The sequence below is a fragment of the Bombina bombina genome, chromosome 2, assembly GCF_027579735.1.
Source record: "Bombina bombina isolate aBomBom1 chromosome 2, aBomBom1.pri, whole genome shotgun sequence".
Classification (NCBI taxonomy): Eukaryota; Metazoa; Chordata; class Amphibia; order Anura; family Bombinatoridae; genus Bombina; species Bombina bombina.
The window spans coordinates 468,321,488-468,342,339 of NC_069500.1; the positions used below are offsets into that span (position 1 = coordinate 468,321,488).

A 20,852-nucleotide genomic window follows, 5' to 3' on the forward strand; every position below is an offset into this window, starting at 1 on the left:
AACTCTCTTTGCAAAGGGATTTGCTAAAATTAGAACTATGGGCAAGTGAATGGAAAATGAGATTTAATACGGAAAAATGTAAGGTTCTACATTTTGGAAGTAAAAATAAGCAGGCTATGTATTTTTTAAATGGGACAAGACTTAGCCAAACACAGGAGGAAAGGGATTTGGGAGTAGTAATAGATAACAAGCTAAAGATGAGTGCACAATGCAGGGCAGCGGCTTCAAAGGCTAATAAGATACTAGCATGTATTAAAAGAGGCATTGATTCAAGGGAGGAAAGCATAATTCTGTCATTATATAAAGCCCTGGTAAGACCTCACCTTGAGTTTGGAGTGCAGTTCTGGGGACCGATTGCTAAAAAAGATATTGCAGAACTAGAAAAAGTTCAGAGAAGGGCCACAAAGCTAATAAGGGGATTGGAGAAATTAACCTATGAGGAGAGGCTAGCCAAACTGGGTCTGTTCTCTTTAGAAAAAAGGCGCTTGAGAGGTGACATGATTACTTTATATAAATATATTCAAGGCCCATATACAGAGATGGCAGAAGCTCTTTTTATTCCAAGAAAATTGGTTCTGACAAGAGGTCATAATTTAAGGTTGGAGGAAAGGAGATTTAATCTCCTGCAACGGAAACGTTTTTTCACTGTAAGAGCAATAAAATTGTGGAACTCATTACCAAAGGAGGTAGTGAATGCCAATACCATAGATACATTTAAAAATAGTCTGGATACATTTCTGTATATAAACAAAATTCATGGATATGATTGCTAGTATTAAATGGGTCACATTTTAATGGGGTTATTTAAGCTTAACTGGAGCTTTTTGTAAGTATTTTAGATTTGTATAGGTTGAACTCGATGGACTTCAATCTTTTTTCAACCTTATCTACTATGTTACTATGTATGTTACTATGTTACAGATTTGTCCCCTCTGCTAAATCTGGATCAAGAGACCAGGGATTCTCTTCTCTGGTGGTTCTCTCGGGTCCATCTGTCCAGGGGAATGAGTTTCCGCAGGCCAGAGTGGACTATAGTCACGACAGATGCCAGCCTTCTGGGCTGGGGCGCAGTCTGGAACTCCCTGAAGGCTCAGGGTTCGTGGACTCAGGAGGAAGCCCTCCTTCCGATAAACATTCTGGAACTGAGAGCGATATTCAATGCTCTTCAGGCTTGGCCTCAACTAGCTGCGGTCAGGTTCATCATATTTCAGTCGGACAATATCACAACTGTAGAATATATCAACCATCAGGGGGGGACAAGAAGCCCCCTGGCAATGTTGGAGGTTTCAAATATAATTCTATGGGCAGAGGTTCATTCTTGACATCTCTCAGCTATCCATATCCCAGGAGTAGAGAACTGGGAGGCGGATTTTCTAAGTCGGCAGACTTTTCATCCGGGGGGTATTTGCCCAGCTGATTCAACTATGGGGCAAACCAGAAGTGGATCTGATGGCATCTCGTCAGAACGCCAAGCTTCCCTGTTACGGGTCCAGGTCAAGGGATCCCCAGGCAGCACTGATATATGCTCTAGCAGTGCCCTGGTCCTTCAGCCTGGCTTATGTGTTCCCACCATTTCCTCTCCTCCCTCGTCTGATTGCCAAGATCAAGCAGGAGAGAGCTTCAGTGTTTTTGATAGCACCTGCGTGACCACGCAGGACTTGGTATGCAGATCTGGTGGACATGTCATCCCTTCCACCATGGACTCTGCCGCTGAGGCAGGACCTTCTACTCCAAGGTCCATTCAAACATCCAAATCTAATTTCTCTGCGGCTGACTGCTTGGAGGTTGAACGCTTGATTTTATCAAAACGTGGTTTCTCCAAGTCGGTCATTGATACCTTAATTCAGGCTCGAAAGCCTGTCACAAGGAAAATCTATCATAAGATATGGTGTAAATATCTTCATTGGTGTGAATCCAAGGGTTACTCATGGAGTAAAGTCAGGATTCCTAGGATATTATCTTTTCTCCAAGAAGGATTGGAGAAGGGATTGTCAGCTAGTTCCTTAAAGGGACAGATTTCTGCTCTGTCTATTCTTCTGCACAAGCGTCTGGCAGATGTTCCAGACGTTCAGGCGTTTTGTCAGGCTTTAGTTAGAATCAAGCCTGTGTTTAAACCTGTTGCTCCGCCATGGAGTTTAAATTTAGTTCTTAAAGTTCTTCAAGGGGTTCCGTTTGAACCTCTGCATTCCATAGATATCAAGCTTTTATCGTGGAAAGTTCTGTTTTTGGTAGCTATCTCTTCGTCTCGAAGAGTTTCAGAGTTATCTGCCTTACAGTGTGATTCCCCTTATCTGATATTCCATACAGATAAGGTAGTGTTGCGTACCAAACCTGGATTTCTTCCTAAGGTGGTATCTAATAAGAATATCAATCAGGAGATTGTAGTTCCGTCACTGTGTCCTAATCCTTCTTCAAAGAAGGAACGTCTATTACACAATCTTGACGTGGTTCGTGCTTTAAAGTTTTATTTACAAGCTACTAAGGATTTTCGTCAAACATCTGCATTGTTTGTTGTCTACTCTGGACAGAGGAGAGGCCAAAAGGCTTCGGCATCTTCTCTTTGTTTTTGGCTGAGAAGCATAATCCGTTTAGCTTATGAGACTACTGGCCACTGTGGCCAGCAGCCTCCTGAAAGAATTACAGCTCATTCCACTAGAGCGGTAGCTTCCACATGGGCTTTTAAAAATGAGGCCTCTGTTGAACAGATTTGTAAGGCGGCGACTTGGTCTTCGCTTCATACTTTTCTAAATTCTACAAATTTGATACTTTTGCTTCCTCAGAGGCTATTTTTGGGAGAAAGGTCTTGCAGGCAGTGGTGCCTTCCGTTTAAGTTCCTGCCTTGTCCCTCCCTTTATCCGTGTCCTAAAGCTTTGGTATTGGTATCCCACAAGTAATGGATGAACCCGTGGACTGGATACACCTTACAAGAGAAAAACATAATTTATGCTTACCTGATAAATTTATTTCTCTTGTAGTGTATCCAGTCCACGGCCCGCCCTGTCATTTTAAGGCAGGTGTTTTTTATTTTTAAACTACAGTCACCACTGCACCCTATAGTTTCTCCTTTTTCTTGCTTGTCTTCGGTCGAATGACTGGGGGTGGCAGTTAGGGGAGGAGCTATATAGACAGCTCTGCTGTGGGTGTCCTCTTGCAACTTCCTGTTGGGAAGGAGAATATCCCACAAGTAATGGATGAACCCGTGGACTGGATACACCACAAGAGAAAGAAATTTATCAGTTAAGCATACATTTTGTTTTTATTACGATGTGATAGATTTTATCAGGGTAATTAAATTTCCTACATTGTGACATTTGTTTTATGAAAAATCAACAGGAGTATTGTAAAGCAGGGGTTAAAGCTTTAGCATAACAAAGAATATAACCTTGTGATTTTTAGAAATAAAATGTCACATACTAAAAGGCTCTGTCCTCGGTCCCCTTCTCTTCTCAATCTATACGTCATCACTAGGTTCCCTTATTAAGTCCCACAGTTTCCAATATCATCTGTATGCCGATGACACCCAAATCTACTTCTCTGCACCAGAACTATCTCCTTCCTTGCTAACCCGTGTCACTAACTGTCTTTCTCACATCTCTTCCTGGATGTCCTCTCACTACCTCAAGCTAAATCTCTCCAAAACTGAGCTCCTCATTTTCCCCCCTTCTTCCAAAATCTCCACCCCCAATATCTCTATAACTGTCGACAACTCCATCATTACCCCTACCCCGCATGCCCGATGTCTCGGGGTCACATTTGACTCAAATCTTTCCTTCACTCCTCACATTCAGTCCTTGGCCACAGCCTGCCGCTTCCACCTTAAAAACATCTCTAAAATTAGACACTTCCTTACACAAGACACAACTAAGATTTTAATCCACTCTCTCATTCTTTCCCGCCTTGATTACTGCAACTCTGTCCTCTCTGGTCTCCCCTCCTACCGCCTAGCTCCTTTACAATCCATAATCAATGCCTCTGCCAGACTCATCTTCCTTACACGTCGCTCTTCATCTGCTGCGCCTCTCTGCCAATCCCTTCACTGGCTTCCTCTTGCCTCTAGGATCAAACACAAAACTCTCACTCTTACATACAAAGCCCTCAACTGCACTGCTCCCCGCTACATCTCAGACCTTGTCTCCAGATACTCTCCCTCCCGTCCCCTTCGCTCTGCTCATGACCTCCTACTCTCCTCCTCTCTTGTCACCTCATCACACTCCCGTTTACAGGACTTCTCCAGACTGGCTCCCATCTTATGGAACTCTCTGCCTCGCTCCACAAGACTCTCTTCTAGTTTTAAAAGCTTCAAGTGCTCCCTAAAGACTCTACTGTTCAGGGACGCATACAACCTACGCTAACCTTTCCTAATACCAGTTCCTCTCCTCCACTGCAATCCCCTGAACCCTCTTAGCATGTAAGCCTAAAAGTCCAGCTGTCTGTAGATCACCTTCTTAAGAGCTGACTACAACAGTGCAACTCTTGGCAGGGCCCTCTACCCTATAATTGTTTTGTTGTACTCCCCCTTTGTTTATAGCGCTGCGGAATCTGTTGGCGCTCTACAAATAACCGATAATAATAATAATAATAATAAATGGACAATAGAAATGTATCAGAAAATAGTCTTGGGTGTTTACCATTCTCTGTAGCATTAACTAAACTTCTAACTTCCAGATAGAGGAAACTATAGGTATTACTTACGCTTTTTGTATCCTTCATGTTTTTGTTAACAAGGGGTGATATTGGGTGGATGCATTGATATATATATATATATATATATATATATATATAGACAAAACTAAAGGTATAGAATTTAAAAGCTGTTGAAATGAGGTATTATGGGCTCCATTTATCAAGCTGCAGATGCAGTTTCGGAGCACGGCTGATAATTAAGAAGCAGCGATCATCAGATCGGATTAGTCCAACCGGAGAGCTTGAAAGTCCCATCTCTCACATGATTGGGTTCATGATAGCAGAGGGCAGCATTGCACAAGTGGCTGCGCGATGCTGCCCTCTACCCGTGATCACGGGCGTACTCATTCTCTAATTGGGAACCTGTCTATCTACGCATTAATAAATGGAGCCCTATGTATTATATAACTTGAAACATGTTCTCCTATTTCATTATAATTAGACATAACTTTCTGGCTGTGCCATCCTTGCTGGTTGTAATCTGAAGGCAAAATATGTTTGCAAATAATAAACTGAATGTAATCAACTAGTACACTGAATAGAATTTGCTTCTGTTTTTATTAATAAACTGCATAAGTGTTACTATTTTTATTATAATCAACAATAAACTGTGTATTTCCATCATCTTTTTGGTCTGAAATTATTTATTAGATCCTTTGAACAAAACAAATTGCTTGTTTGTCGAGTTCTGTAATAATTTATTAGGACATAGAATATTAAGTTTTTCTATTTATTTTCCGCATAAAGACACCCATTAGTGTATCTTGACAGAGTGATTAAAACTAAAGCAATTTTCTTTAGTCAATAGAAAAATATAAGGGGACAGTAAAGTCATACGCCTAGACTTAGAGTTCTGCGTTAGCCGTCAAAACCAGCGTTAGGGGGTCCTAACGCTAGTTTTGGTCTACCGCTGGTATTTAGAGTCTTGTAGGTAAGGGTCTAACGCTCACTTTCCAGCCGCAACTTTTCCATACCGCAGATCCCCTTACGTCAATTGCGTATCCTATCTTTTCAATGGGATCTTTCTAACGCCGGTATTTAGAGTCTTGGCTGAAGTGAGCGTTAGAAATCTAACGACAAGACTCCAGCCGCAGAAGAAAGTCAGGAGTTAAGAGTTTTATGGGCTAACCCCGGTTCATAAAGCTCTTAACTACTGTGCTCTAAAGTACACTAACACCCATAAACTACTTTTGCACCCCTAAACAGAGCCCCCCCCACATCGCCGCCACTCTATTAAATTTTTTTAACCCCTAATCTGCCGACCGCACACCGCCGCAACCTACATTATCCCTATGTACCCCTAATCTGCTGCACCTAACATCGCCGACCCCTACATAATATTTATTAACCCCTAATCTGCCCCCCCCCAACGTCGCCGCTACCTACCTACAATTATTAACCCCTAATCTGCCAACCGGACCTCACCGCTACTATAACAAATGTATTAACCCCTAATCCGCCTCACTCCCGCCTCAAAAACCCTATAATAAATAGTATTAACCCCTAATCTGCCCTCCCTAACATCGCCGACACCAACCTTCAAGTATTAACCCCTAATCTGCCGATCGGACCTCGCCGCTACTCTAATAAATGTATTAACCCCTAAAGCTAAGTCTAACCCTAACCCTAACACCCCCCTAAGTTAAATATAATTTAAATCTAACGAAATAAAATAAATATTATTAAATAAATTATTCCTATTTAAATCTAAATATTTACCTGTAAAATAAACCCTAATATAGCTACAATATAAATAATAATTATATTGTAGCTATTTTAGGATTAATATTTATTTTACAGGCAACTTTGTATATATTTTAACCAGGTACAATAGCTATTAAATAGTTAATAACTATTTAATAGTTACCTAGTTAAAATAATTACAAAATTACCTGTAAAATAAATCTTAACCTAAGTTACAATTAAACCTAACACTACACTATCAATAAATTAATTAAATAAACTATCTACAATTATCTAAAATTAAATCAACTAAACTAAATTACAAAAAAACAAACAAACACTAAATTACAAAAAACAAACAAACACTAAATTACAAAAAATAAAAAAAGATTACAAGAATTTTAAACTAATTACACCTACTCTAAGCCCCCTAAAAAAATAACAAAGCCCCCCAAAATAAAAAAAATGCCCTACCATATTCTAAAATAAATATTTTACAGCTCTTTTACCTTACCAGCCCTTAAAAGGGCCTTTTGCGGGGCATGCCCCAAAGAATTCTGCTCTTTTGCCTGTAAAAAAACATACAATACCCCCCCCCAACATTACAACTGGTATTGTATTGTAAAACCGCTGGTATTGAGAGTTGGTATTGTAAAACCGCTGGTATTGAGAGTTGCAGTGGCGGTAAATATGCCTGTACGCTCCCTTTTTGGAGCCTAACGCTGCCCTTCAGAGAACTCTAAATACCAGCGTTGTTTAAAAGGTGCGGGGGAAAAAAACCACGCATAGCTAACGCACCCCTTTGGCCGCAAAACTCTAAATCTAGGCGAAAGTTAGACATTCGTGATTTAGACAGAGCATACATTTTTAAACAACTTTCCAATTTACTTCTATTATTTAATTTGCTTCCTTCTCTTGTTATCCTTTGCTGAAAGGTTTATCTAGGAAAGCTCAGGAGCGGCAAAGAACCTAGGATCTAGCTGCTGATTGGTGGCTGCATATATATATACCAATTGTCATTGGCTCACCCATGTGTTCAGTTAGTAACCAGTAGTGCATTGCTGCTCCTTCAACAAATGATACCAAGAGAATTAAGCAAATTTGATAATAGAAGTAAACTAGTAAGTTGTTTAAAATTATATGTTCTACCTAATTCACAAATAAAAAATTTGGGTTTCATGTCCCTTTAAAATAACAAAAATGACAGAAAAGTGATGTATTTATTGGCTTATTTATCTATCTGTTGGTGTCACCTTTAATTATTTTTTGCAATATTGAATGTCAAAAAACTATGATTTCCTTCTTTTCCGATGGTATCAACCCAAAGGACCTCAATTCAATCAACCCTAAGACTCACTGGGCTACGGACAGCAAGAAGATCCCATAAAGAATTTCATACCGTCATCTAGTATTACCAAGAGAGGCGCCAGTAGATCACACATCCCTTGCACGTATCCAATCTCAATGTGCTGCCACACATAGCTGGAAAAATAGAAAACAAAAGCAATAAAATATGTTCCAACATCTTTATTTCTTTATATATATTTGTGTTGACAATATATCATCTATTTGATCATGCCTAAGGTTTTGTAGCTATTATCTCTGCATTTAAATAAATAATTGTAATATCTTGAGATTGTAAATATAAAAAGTCATCATTAGTGATATAGAGACCTTATATATACAGTACTAGGGCTTGACAAATATTAAAATGCCTTCCTTATCATGATCTCTTTGGCTAGGGAGAGGTGCGGACTAAATTACCAATGCAGTTGTTATTATGGGGAATGAGGGGGCTAAATAACTAATGTGTTAATTAAAGGGATATTGTACACTAGATTTGTCTTTGCATACATGTTTTGTAGATGATCCACTTATATAGCCTATCTGTGAGTGTTTTTGTAACACTGTATAGTTTTGCTTATTTTTTTTAATACGATTGTGCTGATTTTCAGATTCCTAACCAAGCCCCAAAGGATCAGATGAAGCTTGACGTCTACAGATTCCTGCTTGCTGCTGTTTGTGAAATGGGGGTCTGTTCTCCCTGCTTTCTCAGTCACTTTCAGCTGGTGTCCCAGTCTAACCTCATCAACAGTGCTAAGTTTTTAAAAGGTTTTATACTGGATTTTTATATCAATATTTGTGCATATTCTTCTCCATAGTAGTGTCTATTACAATGCAGTTATATAAAAATTGGTATATACTGTCCCTTTAATGCCTTGCTTTCCCAGCAGGTGAGTTTAGGAAAATCAAGGGTTAAACCAGTGTTGTCTGTATGCTCAGGAGGTTTAAATATAACAACAATAATCAATAATAATACTTTATGTTTTATAACTAAAATAACAAATTTATTCTGCATTCCCACCCTGCCAAACTAAACAATTCACACCTCCTTACCACCCCCATCCAACCAATATTTTTTCTGTAGTATAGGGACCAATATCCCCTTCTTCCCTGACAAACATTTTTTGACATAGTGTGGGGACCCGCCCCTTTCTACCCCTCCCACTTTGTGCCGCCTACCAACCTCCCTCCCACCGGCTCCAGCACAAAGTTCATAACAAACAGTGACACAGACTGTAACGATCAGCAACCTAACTTCATATGGTAACTGAACACAATAAGTGTTCCCTCACTATATGCAGGGACATCTTTAATATTGATTGGACCCTTGGGCCCCCCATGCCTTTTAACCAATATAATGATGTTTTTTTTTAATATATATTCATATGATTACAATTTATCATATAATGTATATATCAGTGTAACACTTAATTTTAATGTATTTATGTTGTGTTTGGTGCAACTTTAATTTAGCCCTAACCCTTTACGTAAGGACTTCATTAAACATCGCTAAATTTACAAGTGGTGAGTTATATTTTGCACTCAACCAAAACATAAGTTAAAAAAAGGTAGGAAGGCTTGGTAACATAAAGTTGATATGCTAATCAGTAATGTTACTATGGGGAGAATGGGGTTGGTGTTACTACATTATCTGACCCAAGCAGCACACTATCTTGAGCCAGTGCTCAACAAACACCCTAATATGACATAAGCACAGCCCTTAAGTCCTCTGTATAACATGCTTCTTGTATATTATCAGCATATACATATATACAGTTGTGCTCATAAGTTTACATACCCTGGCAGAATTTATGATTTCTTGGCCTTTTTTAAGAGAATATGAATGATAACACAAAAACTTTTCTTTCACTCATGGAATTGAGAATGCAAATCAGCAGTGTTCAAACTCTAATCAAGAAGTGGAAAATGAGACGTTCTGTTTGATAACATACTGCATTCATCTTGCCATCAATTCTGACCAAATTTCCTGTGCCTTTGTAGCTCACACATCCCCAAAACATCAGCGATCCACCTCCGTGTTTCACAGTAGGAATGGTGTACCTTTCATCATAGGCCTTGTTGACTCCTCTCCAAATGTAGCGTTTATGGTTGTGACCAAAAAGCTCAATTTTGGTCTCATCACTCCAAATGACTTTATGCCAGAAGGTTTGAGACTTGTCTCTGTGCTGTTTGGCGTATTGTAAGCGGGATACTTTGTGGCATTTGCGTAGTAATGGCTTTCTTCTGGCGACTCAACCATGCAGCCCATCTTTCTTCAAGTGCCTCCTTATTGTGCATCTTGAAACAGCCACACCAAAAGTTTTCAGAGAGTCCTGTATTTCACCTGAAGTTAATTGTGGGTTTGTCTTTGCATCCCGAACAATTTTCCTGGCAGTTGTGGCGGAAATTTTAGTTGGTCTACCTGACCGTGGTTTGGTTTAAACAGAACCCCTCATTTTCCACTTCTTGATTAGAGTTTGAACACTGCTGATTTGCATTCTCAATTCCTTGGATATCTTTTTATATCCCTTTCCTGTTTTATACAGTTCAACTACCTATTCCCGCAGATACTTTGACAATTCTTTTGCTTTCCCCATGACTCAGAATCCAGAATCGTCTGTGCAGCATTGGATGAAAGATGCAAGGGTCTGTCAGGAGTCCAGAAACTCATTGACCTTTTATACACACAAACAAATTACAAGCAAACAGGTAACAGGTGAGGATGGTTACCTTTAATAGCCATTCAAACCCCCTTTGTGTCAACTTGTGCGCATGTTATCAGGCCAAAATCACCAGGGTATGTAAACTTTTGATCTGGGTCATTTGGGTAGTTTCTGTTATCATTATGATTTAAAAAGAGTAAACACAGTTGATTGATAATAAATGGCTTCAGCCCAACACTAACCATGAGTGAAAGAAAACTTTTTGTGTTATCATTCATATTCTCTGAAAAACGGCTAAGAAATCATAAATTCTGCCAGGGTATGTAAACTTATGAGCACAACTGTATATATATATATATATATATATATATATATATATATATATATATATATATATATATATATATATATATATAGGATACAAAGGAAAAAGCGAGGACTCAGGAACTTGAGGCCAGGTGACTTTATTTGATATACAAGGTGAGTAGCACTAACACAGGTGTGCAAGGGGTATATATATATATATATATATATATATATATATATATATATATATATATATATATATATATATATATATATATATATATATATATATATACCTGTAACTTTATCTATATGCTTGTAACTTTGATATTTTATTGTAAACATTTCTACTCCCATATTGTATGGTCTAATACCACCTCTATACTTTGGAATACTATTTGAATAGCTAGAAATGTCTATACAAGAACGTTATTTCACCAGCTAGATAGTGCTAAAATAAGTTTTTGCATTTAACAACATACACTGAACATTAATTACAAAAGCTCATTAGTGCAAGCGAAAATCTGTGTTTAGTTTACCAGTTAGTTTTCTAAGTAGGTCTTAATCATTGGCTAAAGTAGCAAAGATATTTCAATGGCACTAAGCTCACATACACCCACACACACGCACTTGTACACAAACACACTCATACATACACACTTATCCATACATAAGTACTCACACAAACATACACACACTCACATAAACTCACATACTACATGTAATAAGGGGTAGTGACACTGAAGCCACTCTTTAAATGCCAATACATTTTGCCACTGAGGTTACTAAGCATGGAACATTTTCTTTTTTCCCATTTACCAACTTAAAATGGTAACCACCTGGATACATATTAAAGGAGTACACACATTTATATTTTTCAGGATTTTGGTATTAAATAATTTGAAAATTATCTACTAGAAGGCTTAGAGATGTGTGTGTTGTTAGCTAACAAAAGAGATCATATAAAACAGTTAGTTAAAAAAAACAAAAACACCAACAGCGTTTAGGAAGAGGAAAGAGGGATGCAGTTACCCTTGGAAAATGACTTCCTGAAATTTACATTAAATTAATATATATTTTTGATGATGGCAAGCTAAAGTTGTTTCCTGCAGTGTTTACACGTTCAAGCCCTTAGCCTTATATTCATCTATATTTTATTCAGACACTTGAGAGAGCAGCAAGAGCTAACATGGAAGAAATACACAGGGGTACAGAGTATGTCATCTTATTGGCACCATACATGCTCCATTTGCAATGCACAGCCACTATCAGTAATCACTCACAAGTCAGGATCCTAAATAAGCTATTAACTACATGCATGAGGCAGCATTCAGGACAGCACTGTTCCACTGCTAGAACACACTGCTACGCTATATAGGGGCTGGATGCACTAACTTGTGCTTCTGTGTCTCCAGAGCATCTGAGCGGATGCACAAAGTTTGCTCTTCACACGGGCCCTGCTTCCCTCTTACTCTTCCTGCATGCGCAGCTGCGTGCATAGGATGCTAGGACAGGGAGGGACTCACTCTGGGAGGAAGTGATGAGTGTCAGGGGGAGTGACAGCACCAAGCAGGAGTTTGCACACAGTGACTGTGTCACATGAGGCCCCTGTTCCTCCCACCCCCGGCCCCAGCCACTGTATACAAGTAATATCTCCCCTGCTGCAGTGCTTACTCACAGCAAGGTGGTGCTGCCAATTTTACAGTATCAGAGAGGCGCAGTCCGCCTCTGCTGAGCGGGCTCAAGGGTCAGCTGCTTTGGGCCCCACACGTTAGAAAGGGCCCAGGGCAGCTTTCCCTTTTGCTCCGCGTTAAAGACAGCCCTGACCATATGAAGGCATATACCTTATGCCCCTAGGTTGTGATTCCCTCTGTCAAAGCTGGCAGCAGGAACCCAAACTGTGCCAGAGTGTAGGACGTAGGTACTTCGTCCATTTGGCTGAAAGGGTTAAAATGAAAGATTAATGTACATCATCAATACATGTTGTACCACAAATGAGTAACATTGCATAATTTCTTCCTTCTTCTCCAGGTCTTTCATGCTACTCTTCACAATTTTGTGCCTTTTCATGCTTTTACAAAGCTACAGATTCAACATAAATCTGACAATATCCATACATGCAGTCAAACATACATTGAATCCACTATCAGTTTAACACAACATAACTTTTTAATACAAAGTTAATCTCTAAATGTAGGTTATATCAGAATGTGCTTCTATTACTAGAACTGAAAAAGCAATGACATTTAAGTTTATAAAATAATGAATATAATTACCTGCACATCACATTGCGAAGTTTCTCCAGATTGGACGGTGTGAAATACCAATAGTTGCGATCGCATCTCTGCACATCCTTTTCTATGCGGTGGAGGTTGATGGTGTACATATCTAAGAGTTCTTGCTATAAAGTTGTTGGGAATAATAATGAATAGCAATTCAATAGGTCAAAGGTGTATTAATATTTTAATACCAATAAGGCTAAGGGCTATATCCTATGCAAACTGCTATAATTAAACAAATGTATGACAGTACAGCAACAGACTCCTTTTTAACAAACTGATAAAACTCAAACAGCTACTGTTCAGTAAGACCATGCTATAGGTAAGTCACCAAACAATAGCAACTTTTTATGTCTGTGACCTGTCAATCAACAGTCCTGACTATCTAATTTGATTAATCACTAAGGATATTTTTTTGTATAAGCAGGAGTGATCACTTTTTTAAACAGAATGGGCCAGATTACAAGTAGCACACTATTGTGCCCACCCTAAATTATTTTATATGGGTTAAAAGGTATATGGGTATACAACAAGGAATTTGAATGGAAAGGACCATTAAGTATATATATGTCTAAATATGTTTATGGGTGTGTAAATATATATATATATATATATATATATATATATATATATATATATATATATATACATATATACAGATATAAACAAATTTACAGATGTTTAGACATAAACACACACACACACACACACAGATATATATATATATATATATATATACAGGGAGTGCAGAATTATTAGGCAAATGAGTATTTTGACCACATCATCCTCTTTATGCATGTTGTCTTACTCCAAGCTGTATAGGCTTGAAAGCCTACTACCAATTAAGCATATTAGGTGATGTGCATCTCTGTAATGAGAAGGGGTGTGGTCTAATGACATCAACACCCTATATCAGGTGTGCATAATTATTAGGCAACTTCCTTTCCTTTGGCAAAATGGGTCAAAAGAAGGACTTGACAGGGTCAGAAAAGTCAAAAATAGTGAGATATCTTGCAGAGGGATGCAGCACTCTTAAAATTGCAAAGCTTCTGAAGCGTGATCATCGAACAATCAAGCGTTTCATTCAAAATAGTCAACAGGGTCGCAAGAAGCGTGTGGAAAAACCAAGGCGCAAAATAACTGCCCATGAACTGAGAAAAGTCAAGCGTGCAGCTGCCAAGATGCCACTTGCCACCAGTTTGGCCATATTTCAGAGCTGCAACATCACTGGAGTGCCCAAAAGCACAAGGTGTGCAATACTCAGAGACATGGCCAAGGTAAGAAAGGCTGAAAGACGACCACCACTGAACAAGACACACAAGCTGAAACGTCAACACTGGGCCAAGAAATATCTCAAGACTGATTTTTCTAAGGTTTTATGGACTGATGAAATGAGAGTGAGTCTTGATGGGCCAGATGGATGGGCCCGTGGCTGGATTGGTAAAGGGCAGAGAGCTCCAGTCCGACTCAGACGCCAGCAAGGTGGAGGTGGAGTACTTGTTTGGGCTGGTATCATCAAAGATGAGCTTATGGGGCCTTTTCGGGTTGAGGATGGAGTCAAGCTCAACTCCCAGTCCTACTGCCAGTTTCTGGAAGACACCTTCTTCAAGCAGTGGTACAGGAAGAAGTCTGCATCCTTCAAGAAAAACATGATTTTCATGCAGGACAATGCTCCATCACACGGGTCCAAGTACTCCATAGCGTGGCTGGCAAGAAAGGGTATAAAAGAAGAAAATCTAATGACATGGCCTCCTTGTTCACTTGATCTGAACCCCATTGAGAACCTGTGGTCCATCATCAAATGTGAGATTTACAAGGAGGGAAAAAAGTACACCTCTCTGAACAGTGTCTGGGAGGCTGTGGTTGCTGCTGCACGCAATGTTGATGGTGAACAGATCAAAACACTGACAGAATCCATGGATGACAGGCTTTTGAGTGTCCTTGCAAAGAAAGGTGGCTATATTGGTCACTGATTTGTTTTTGTTTTGTTTTTGAATGTCAGAAATGTATATTTGTGAATGTTGAGATGTTATATTGGTTTCACTGGTAAAAATAAATAATTGAAATGGGTATATATTTGTTTTTTGTTAAGTTGCCTAATAATTATGCACAGTAATAGTCACCTGAACACACAGATATCCCCCTAAAATAGCTATAACTAAAAACAAACTAAAAACTACTTCCAAAACTATTCAGCTTTGATATTAATGAGTTTTTGGGGTTCATTGAGAACATGGTTGTTGTTAAATAATAAAATTAATCCTCAAAAATACAACTTGCTTAATAATTCTGCACTCCCTGTATATATATACAGGGAGTGCAGAATTATTAGGCAAATGAGTATTTTGACCACATCATCCTCTTTATGCATGTTGTCTTACTCCAAGCTGTATAGGCTCGAAAGCCTACTACCAATTAAGCATATTAGGTGATGTGCATCTCTGTAATGAGAAGGGGTGTGGTCTAATGACATCAACACCCTATATCAGGTGTGCATAATTATTAGGCAACTTCCTTTCCTTTGGCAAAATGGGTCAAAAGAAGGACTTGACAGGCTCAGAAAAGTCAAAAATAGTGAGATATCTTGCAGAGGGATGCAGCACTCTTAAAATTGCAAAGCTTCTGAAGCGTGATCATCGAACAATCAAGCGTTTCATTCAAAATAGTCAACAGGGTCGCAAGAAGCGTGTGGAAAAACCAAGGTGCAAAATAACTGCCCATGAACTGAGAAAAGTCAAGCGTGCAGCTGCCAAGATGCCACTTGCCACCAGTTTGGCCATATTTCAGAGCTGCAACATCACTGGAGTGCCCAAAAGCACAAGGTGTGCAATACTCAGAGACATGGCCAAGGTAAGAAAGGCTGAAAGACGACCACCACTGAACAAGACACCAAAGCTGAAACGTCAAGACTGGGCCAAGAAATATCTCAAGACTGATTTTTCTAAGGTTTTATGGACTGATGAAATGAGAGTGAGTCTTGATGGGCCAGATGGATGGGCTCGTGGCTGGATTGGTAAAGGGCAGAGAGCTCCAGTCCGACTCAGACGCCAGCAAGGTGGAGGTGGAGTACTGGTTTGGGCTGGTATCATCAAAGATGAGCTTGTGGGGCCTTTTCGGGTTGAGGATGGAGTCAAGCTCAACTCCCAGTCCTACTGCCAGTTTCTGGGAGACACCTTCTTCAAGCAGTGGTACAGGAAGAAGTCTGCATCCTTCAAGAAAAACATGATTTTCATGCAGGACAATGCTCCATCACACGCGTCCAAGTACTCCACAGCGTGGCTGGCAAGAAAGGGTATAAAAGAAGAAAATCTAATGACATGGCATCCTTGTTCACCTGATCTGAACCCCATTGAGAACCTGTGGTCCATCATCAAATGTGAGATTTACAAGGAGGGAAAACAGTACACCTCTCTGAACAGTGTCTGGGAGGCTGTGGTTGCTGCTGCACGCAATGTTGATGGTGAACAGATCAAAACACTGACAGAATCCATGGATGGCAGGCTTTTGAGTGTCCTTGCAAAGAAAGGTGGCTATATTGGTCACTGATTTGTTTTTGTTTTGTTTTTGAATGTCAGAAATGTATATTTGTGAATGTTGAGATGTTATATTGGTTTCACTGGTAAAAATAAATAATTGAAATGGGTATATATTTGTTTTTTGTTAAGTTGCCTAATAATTATGCACAGTAATAGTCACCTGCACACACAGATATCCCCCTAAAATAGCTATAACTAAAAACAAACTAAAAACTACTTCCAAAACTATTCAGCTTTGATATTAATGAGTTTTTTGGGTTCATTGAGAACATGGTTGTTGTTCAATAATAAAATTAATCCTCAAAAATACAACTTGCCTAATAAGTCTGCACTCCCTGTATATATATACAGTATATATGGTATATAAATACACTTTGGAGCCCTTTCCACTCAAATACCTTAAAACAAAATAATCATTGTTAAATTTTAATATTTAGCAATAAGCTTTGGTTATGGTTTATTGTGGGTTATAGGAAGTTAAGATTTAAGGGGGTGGAAAAGGGGCGCTAGAAGCTAGGGATAAAGGTGTATACAAATAAAACGAGATTGCAGGTTATCTCTTGTACCGATGTAGGATATGTAGTATTCAACAACCCAACTAAATAATACTATCTAGGTAAATCTAGTAAAAACTTCAGTGGATACAGTATAGTGTATCATAAAAAATGTCTGTTAGACTCTAATGAATAAGAATAACACAAGAATATAATTATATTTATAGTAAAAATCAAAGAGTAAAAATGACAAAGTTAAATTCATTGTATGCATATATACTTGTAAACATGAATATCTAAAAAATATATTTTATATGTTGTGGCCACAACAAAACATTAATTAAAATCTAGCAAGATGATTGGCTAGCGTATAGAACAAAAACAGACTTGAATAGACGTCTATTGTAGATGTATACAAAGTGCATGTAGCAACTTATTTAGTGTCTATTATTCGATGTATACAAAGTCATGTAGCAAAGTCTCTTTGTAAACACAGTTGAAATTATCGAAGGTAATACACTGTCTGTGGAAAGTGTGAATGAATAGTTTCCAATGCGGCTTATATATTGAAATATTCAAAAGGGAGATTATACACCAGCCAGGCTTACCCGGGGAATAGTTTCCAATGCAACTTATATATTGAAATGTTCAAGAGGGAGATTATACACCAGCCGGTCTTACCTGAGAAATCTTACCAGGGTCGTCTTAGGTGTAGGACTCCGTCTGGAGGGAAATTGGAGCAGTTATTGCCGCCAAAGTGACACCGGGGAGAGCGTCCTCGGTCACTAGGACGCTCAAACAGCACAGAGAGAAGATGATCTTCCCCGTGTCACTTTGGCGGCGATAACTGCTCCAATATCACTCAAGGCGGAGTTCTACACCTAAGATGACCATGGTAAGATTCCCCGAGTAAGCCCGGCTGGTGTATAATCTCCCTTTGAATATTTCAATATAATATATATATAATAGCCGCATTGGAAACTATTCATTCACACTTTCCATGGACAGTGTATTACCTTCTTCGATAATATCAACTGTGTTTACAAAGAGACTTTGCTACATGACTTTGTATACATCGAATAATAGACACTAAATAAGTCTTGCTACACGCACTTTGTATACATCTACAATAGACGCCTAGTCAAGTCTGTTTTTGTTCTATACGCTAGCCAACCATCTTGCTAGCTTTTAATTAATTTTTTGTTGTGGCCACAACATATAAAATATATTTTTTAGATATTCATGTTTACAAGTATATATGCATACATTGAATTTAACTTTGTCATTTTTTTCTCTTTGATTTTTACTATAAATATAATTATATTCATGTGTTATTCTTATTCATTAGTGTCTAATAGACATTTTTTATGATAATCATACTGTATCCACTGAAGTTGTACTAGCTTTACATAGATAGTATTATTTATTTGGGTTGTTGAATACTACATATCCTACATCGGTACAAGAGATAACCTGCAATCTCGTTTTATTTGTATTCACCTTTATCCCTAGCTTCTAGCGCCCCTTTTCCACCCCTTAAATTTGCACATTTTTTCTCAGTGGTTTTGGGAGATTCACTTATATTTAAAAGGGAGCCCTGGGATAAGAGATTAAAGATAGAACTTTACCCTTTGTTTTATAGGCAGTTAATGTTTATTAAAGATTTGGGGTCTTGTTAGCATCTTTTTGGGTTCAACACAGAATATTTTTTTTGTGATACTACGCATTGAGTTTTGCACAACAACTTTAATGCGTCACTACGAAAATAAAAGGTCTGAGGCAGTGTTGTATTCCACTCACGTAGTGAGGCACAAGATACTGTTGACATTAAGTTAAAGCATCTCCTGTTAAACTATACAATCATCAATTTTACTTGACAAATGCCTCAATAACTCCTGTATGGTTTGAGTATAATGGCTGATCTACTGCTAAAGACATTGGGCCATTTCAGGCAAATCATTATATTACAAGGTACTCACTGAATATGCAACTCCTATGGATGAAACAGGAGATACTGCAGACACAGTTGCATCAATTACAACCAATGAATTGTGCTGTGGATACAAACTCTCCATCTCTGGCTCTTCAGATAAATTGTCTTCACTTCCAACTAGGCTCTCCTTCTCAGCTTCACTGTCAGGCCATGCTTCCACAACTGAAAGTACTGCAGTATCCTTATCCAGTATTATATCCTCTACATTCTCACTGATAGAAAGAAAATCATCCAAGCTTTCATTGGCTGTTGCTTCTATGCTTAAGCTATCCTGAATTGGATTTTCTTCTTCTGCCATTTTGTTATCTAAAAGGATATTGTCCAAACCGTTCTCCTTTTTACCACTGACAATTCCTGGTTTTGTTTGCAGGTACATGTTGCTTTTATTTGTCTCCATAGAAGCGGTATCATCTGTACTGAAGCTGTGTTCTGAATACCCAGATGTAATAGAGAAATTCCGAGAGGACGGATGACCTGAATCTGGAGATGAAGTTCCATTAAGGACCGTACCGTTGGTAACCTTTGCTGGTTTGCTATCTTCAATTCTGGTTTCTGTTTGTTCTACTTCTTCAACTGATTCAAAAACCTGGGAAATAAAAACATTACAATGAAAATAATTTTTACTTAAAGGGACATAATACACAATTTTTTTTCTTTTGTGATTCAGAAAGAGCAAGCCATTTTAAACACATTTCTAATTTACTTCTATTATCTAATTTTCTTCATTCTCTTGATATCCTTTGCTGAAAAGCATATCTAGATAGGCTCAATAGATGCTGATTGGATGCACAGTTGCCTCATGTGATTGGCGCTCCCATGTGCAATGCTATCTCTTCAACAAAAGATATCTAAAGAATAAAGCGAATTAAATAATAGAAGTGAATTGGAATGTTGTTTAAAATTGTATTCTCTATCTGAATCATGAAAGAAAGATTTTGGGTTTACTGTCCCTTTAATTTACCTCACGTTGTCCTTGTTTGTCTCCTTACAGAACCATAGTGCTGAGGGGGACATTTTTCTTCCTGGTAACTCAATACTTAAGGGATCAGAAATCCTTGGCAATCCACATTTTGGGCATCTAACCTTTGTCTGGTTAGAGTAAATTTAGGATCCCATATGTGAGGGATGTGAACAAGGCTGTCTGTAGTGAACACTATATCAGACTGGTAACCTTTCTTGAGTAAATTGGGGAACCACTACTTGCCGTGGTGGCTTATTTGATGAACAACAATTCAGAGGGGATGGTTAAATTCTGTAATTTTACTTGCCCCACATTCCCTTTAATCCTGCTGGTTTAGTCATTTAACAAATCTGGATTTTAAAAAAGTATATACATTTATGTGCATTCTTCCCATAGGGGAGGGGTGATAGTAAGGCGAAGGGTAGGTCCATGGATTGGGGTCAGGAAGAAAGCCTGGGGTGAAGATGTACTGCAGTAGAAGACAATGGTAGTTTAGGGTATATGTAATTGTCACCTCTTGCTATAGGAGATGAGAGTGGTTTAAGTATTTAATGCTAGATTACAAGTTTTTCTTGTGGTTTCGTGGCCGTTTGTATGCAAGTTACATTCCGCTTGTATTACAAGTTGACAGTGAAGGTGAACTTGTGAGCGCAATTGCGATTTACGCTAGAATGATTACCGTGACTTCAGACCTTTGGTTAACTGTTATGCTGGAATTAAATGTGTCACAAAACACATCAAAATACATTTAAAATTACAGTTACACTTATAACAACACTATCTAATAATGATGTATTTATGTATTTATTAGTGCATTTATATATTTACAGACATATATACACATTTATACATATGTATACATATATACACATATGCAGTATATAAGTGCATTGGAGCCCTTTGCCGTCAA

The 20,852-nt window shown here is 38.4% G+C and overlaps 1 protein-coding gene across 1 annotated transcript in view; it reads right to left on the reverse strand.

The window, feature by feature from the left end:
• Positions 1–20,852, reverse strand: part of LOC128647017 (small G protein signaling modulator 1-like) — a 692,799-nt gene that overhangs the window by 58,054 nt on the left and 613,893 nt on the right. Inside the window, 3 exon segments of the mRNA XM_053699830.1 lie at positions 7,766–7,848; positions 12,956–13,080; positions 18,968–19,567. Of these exon segments, the coding sequence (XP_053555805.1) occupies positions 7,766–7,848; positions 12,956–13,080; positions 18,968–19,567 (808 nt within the window).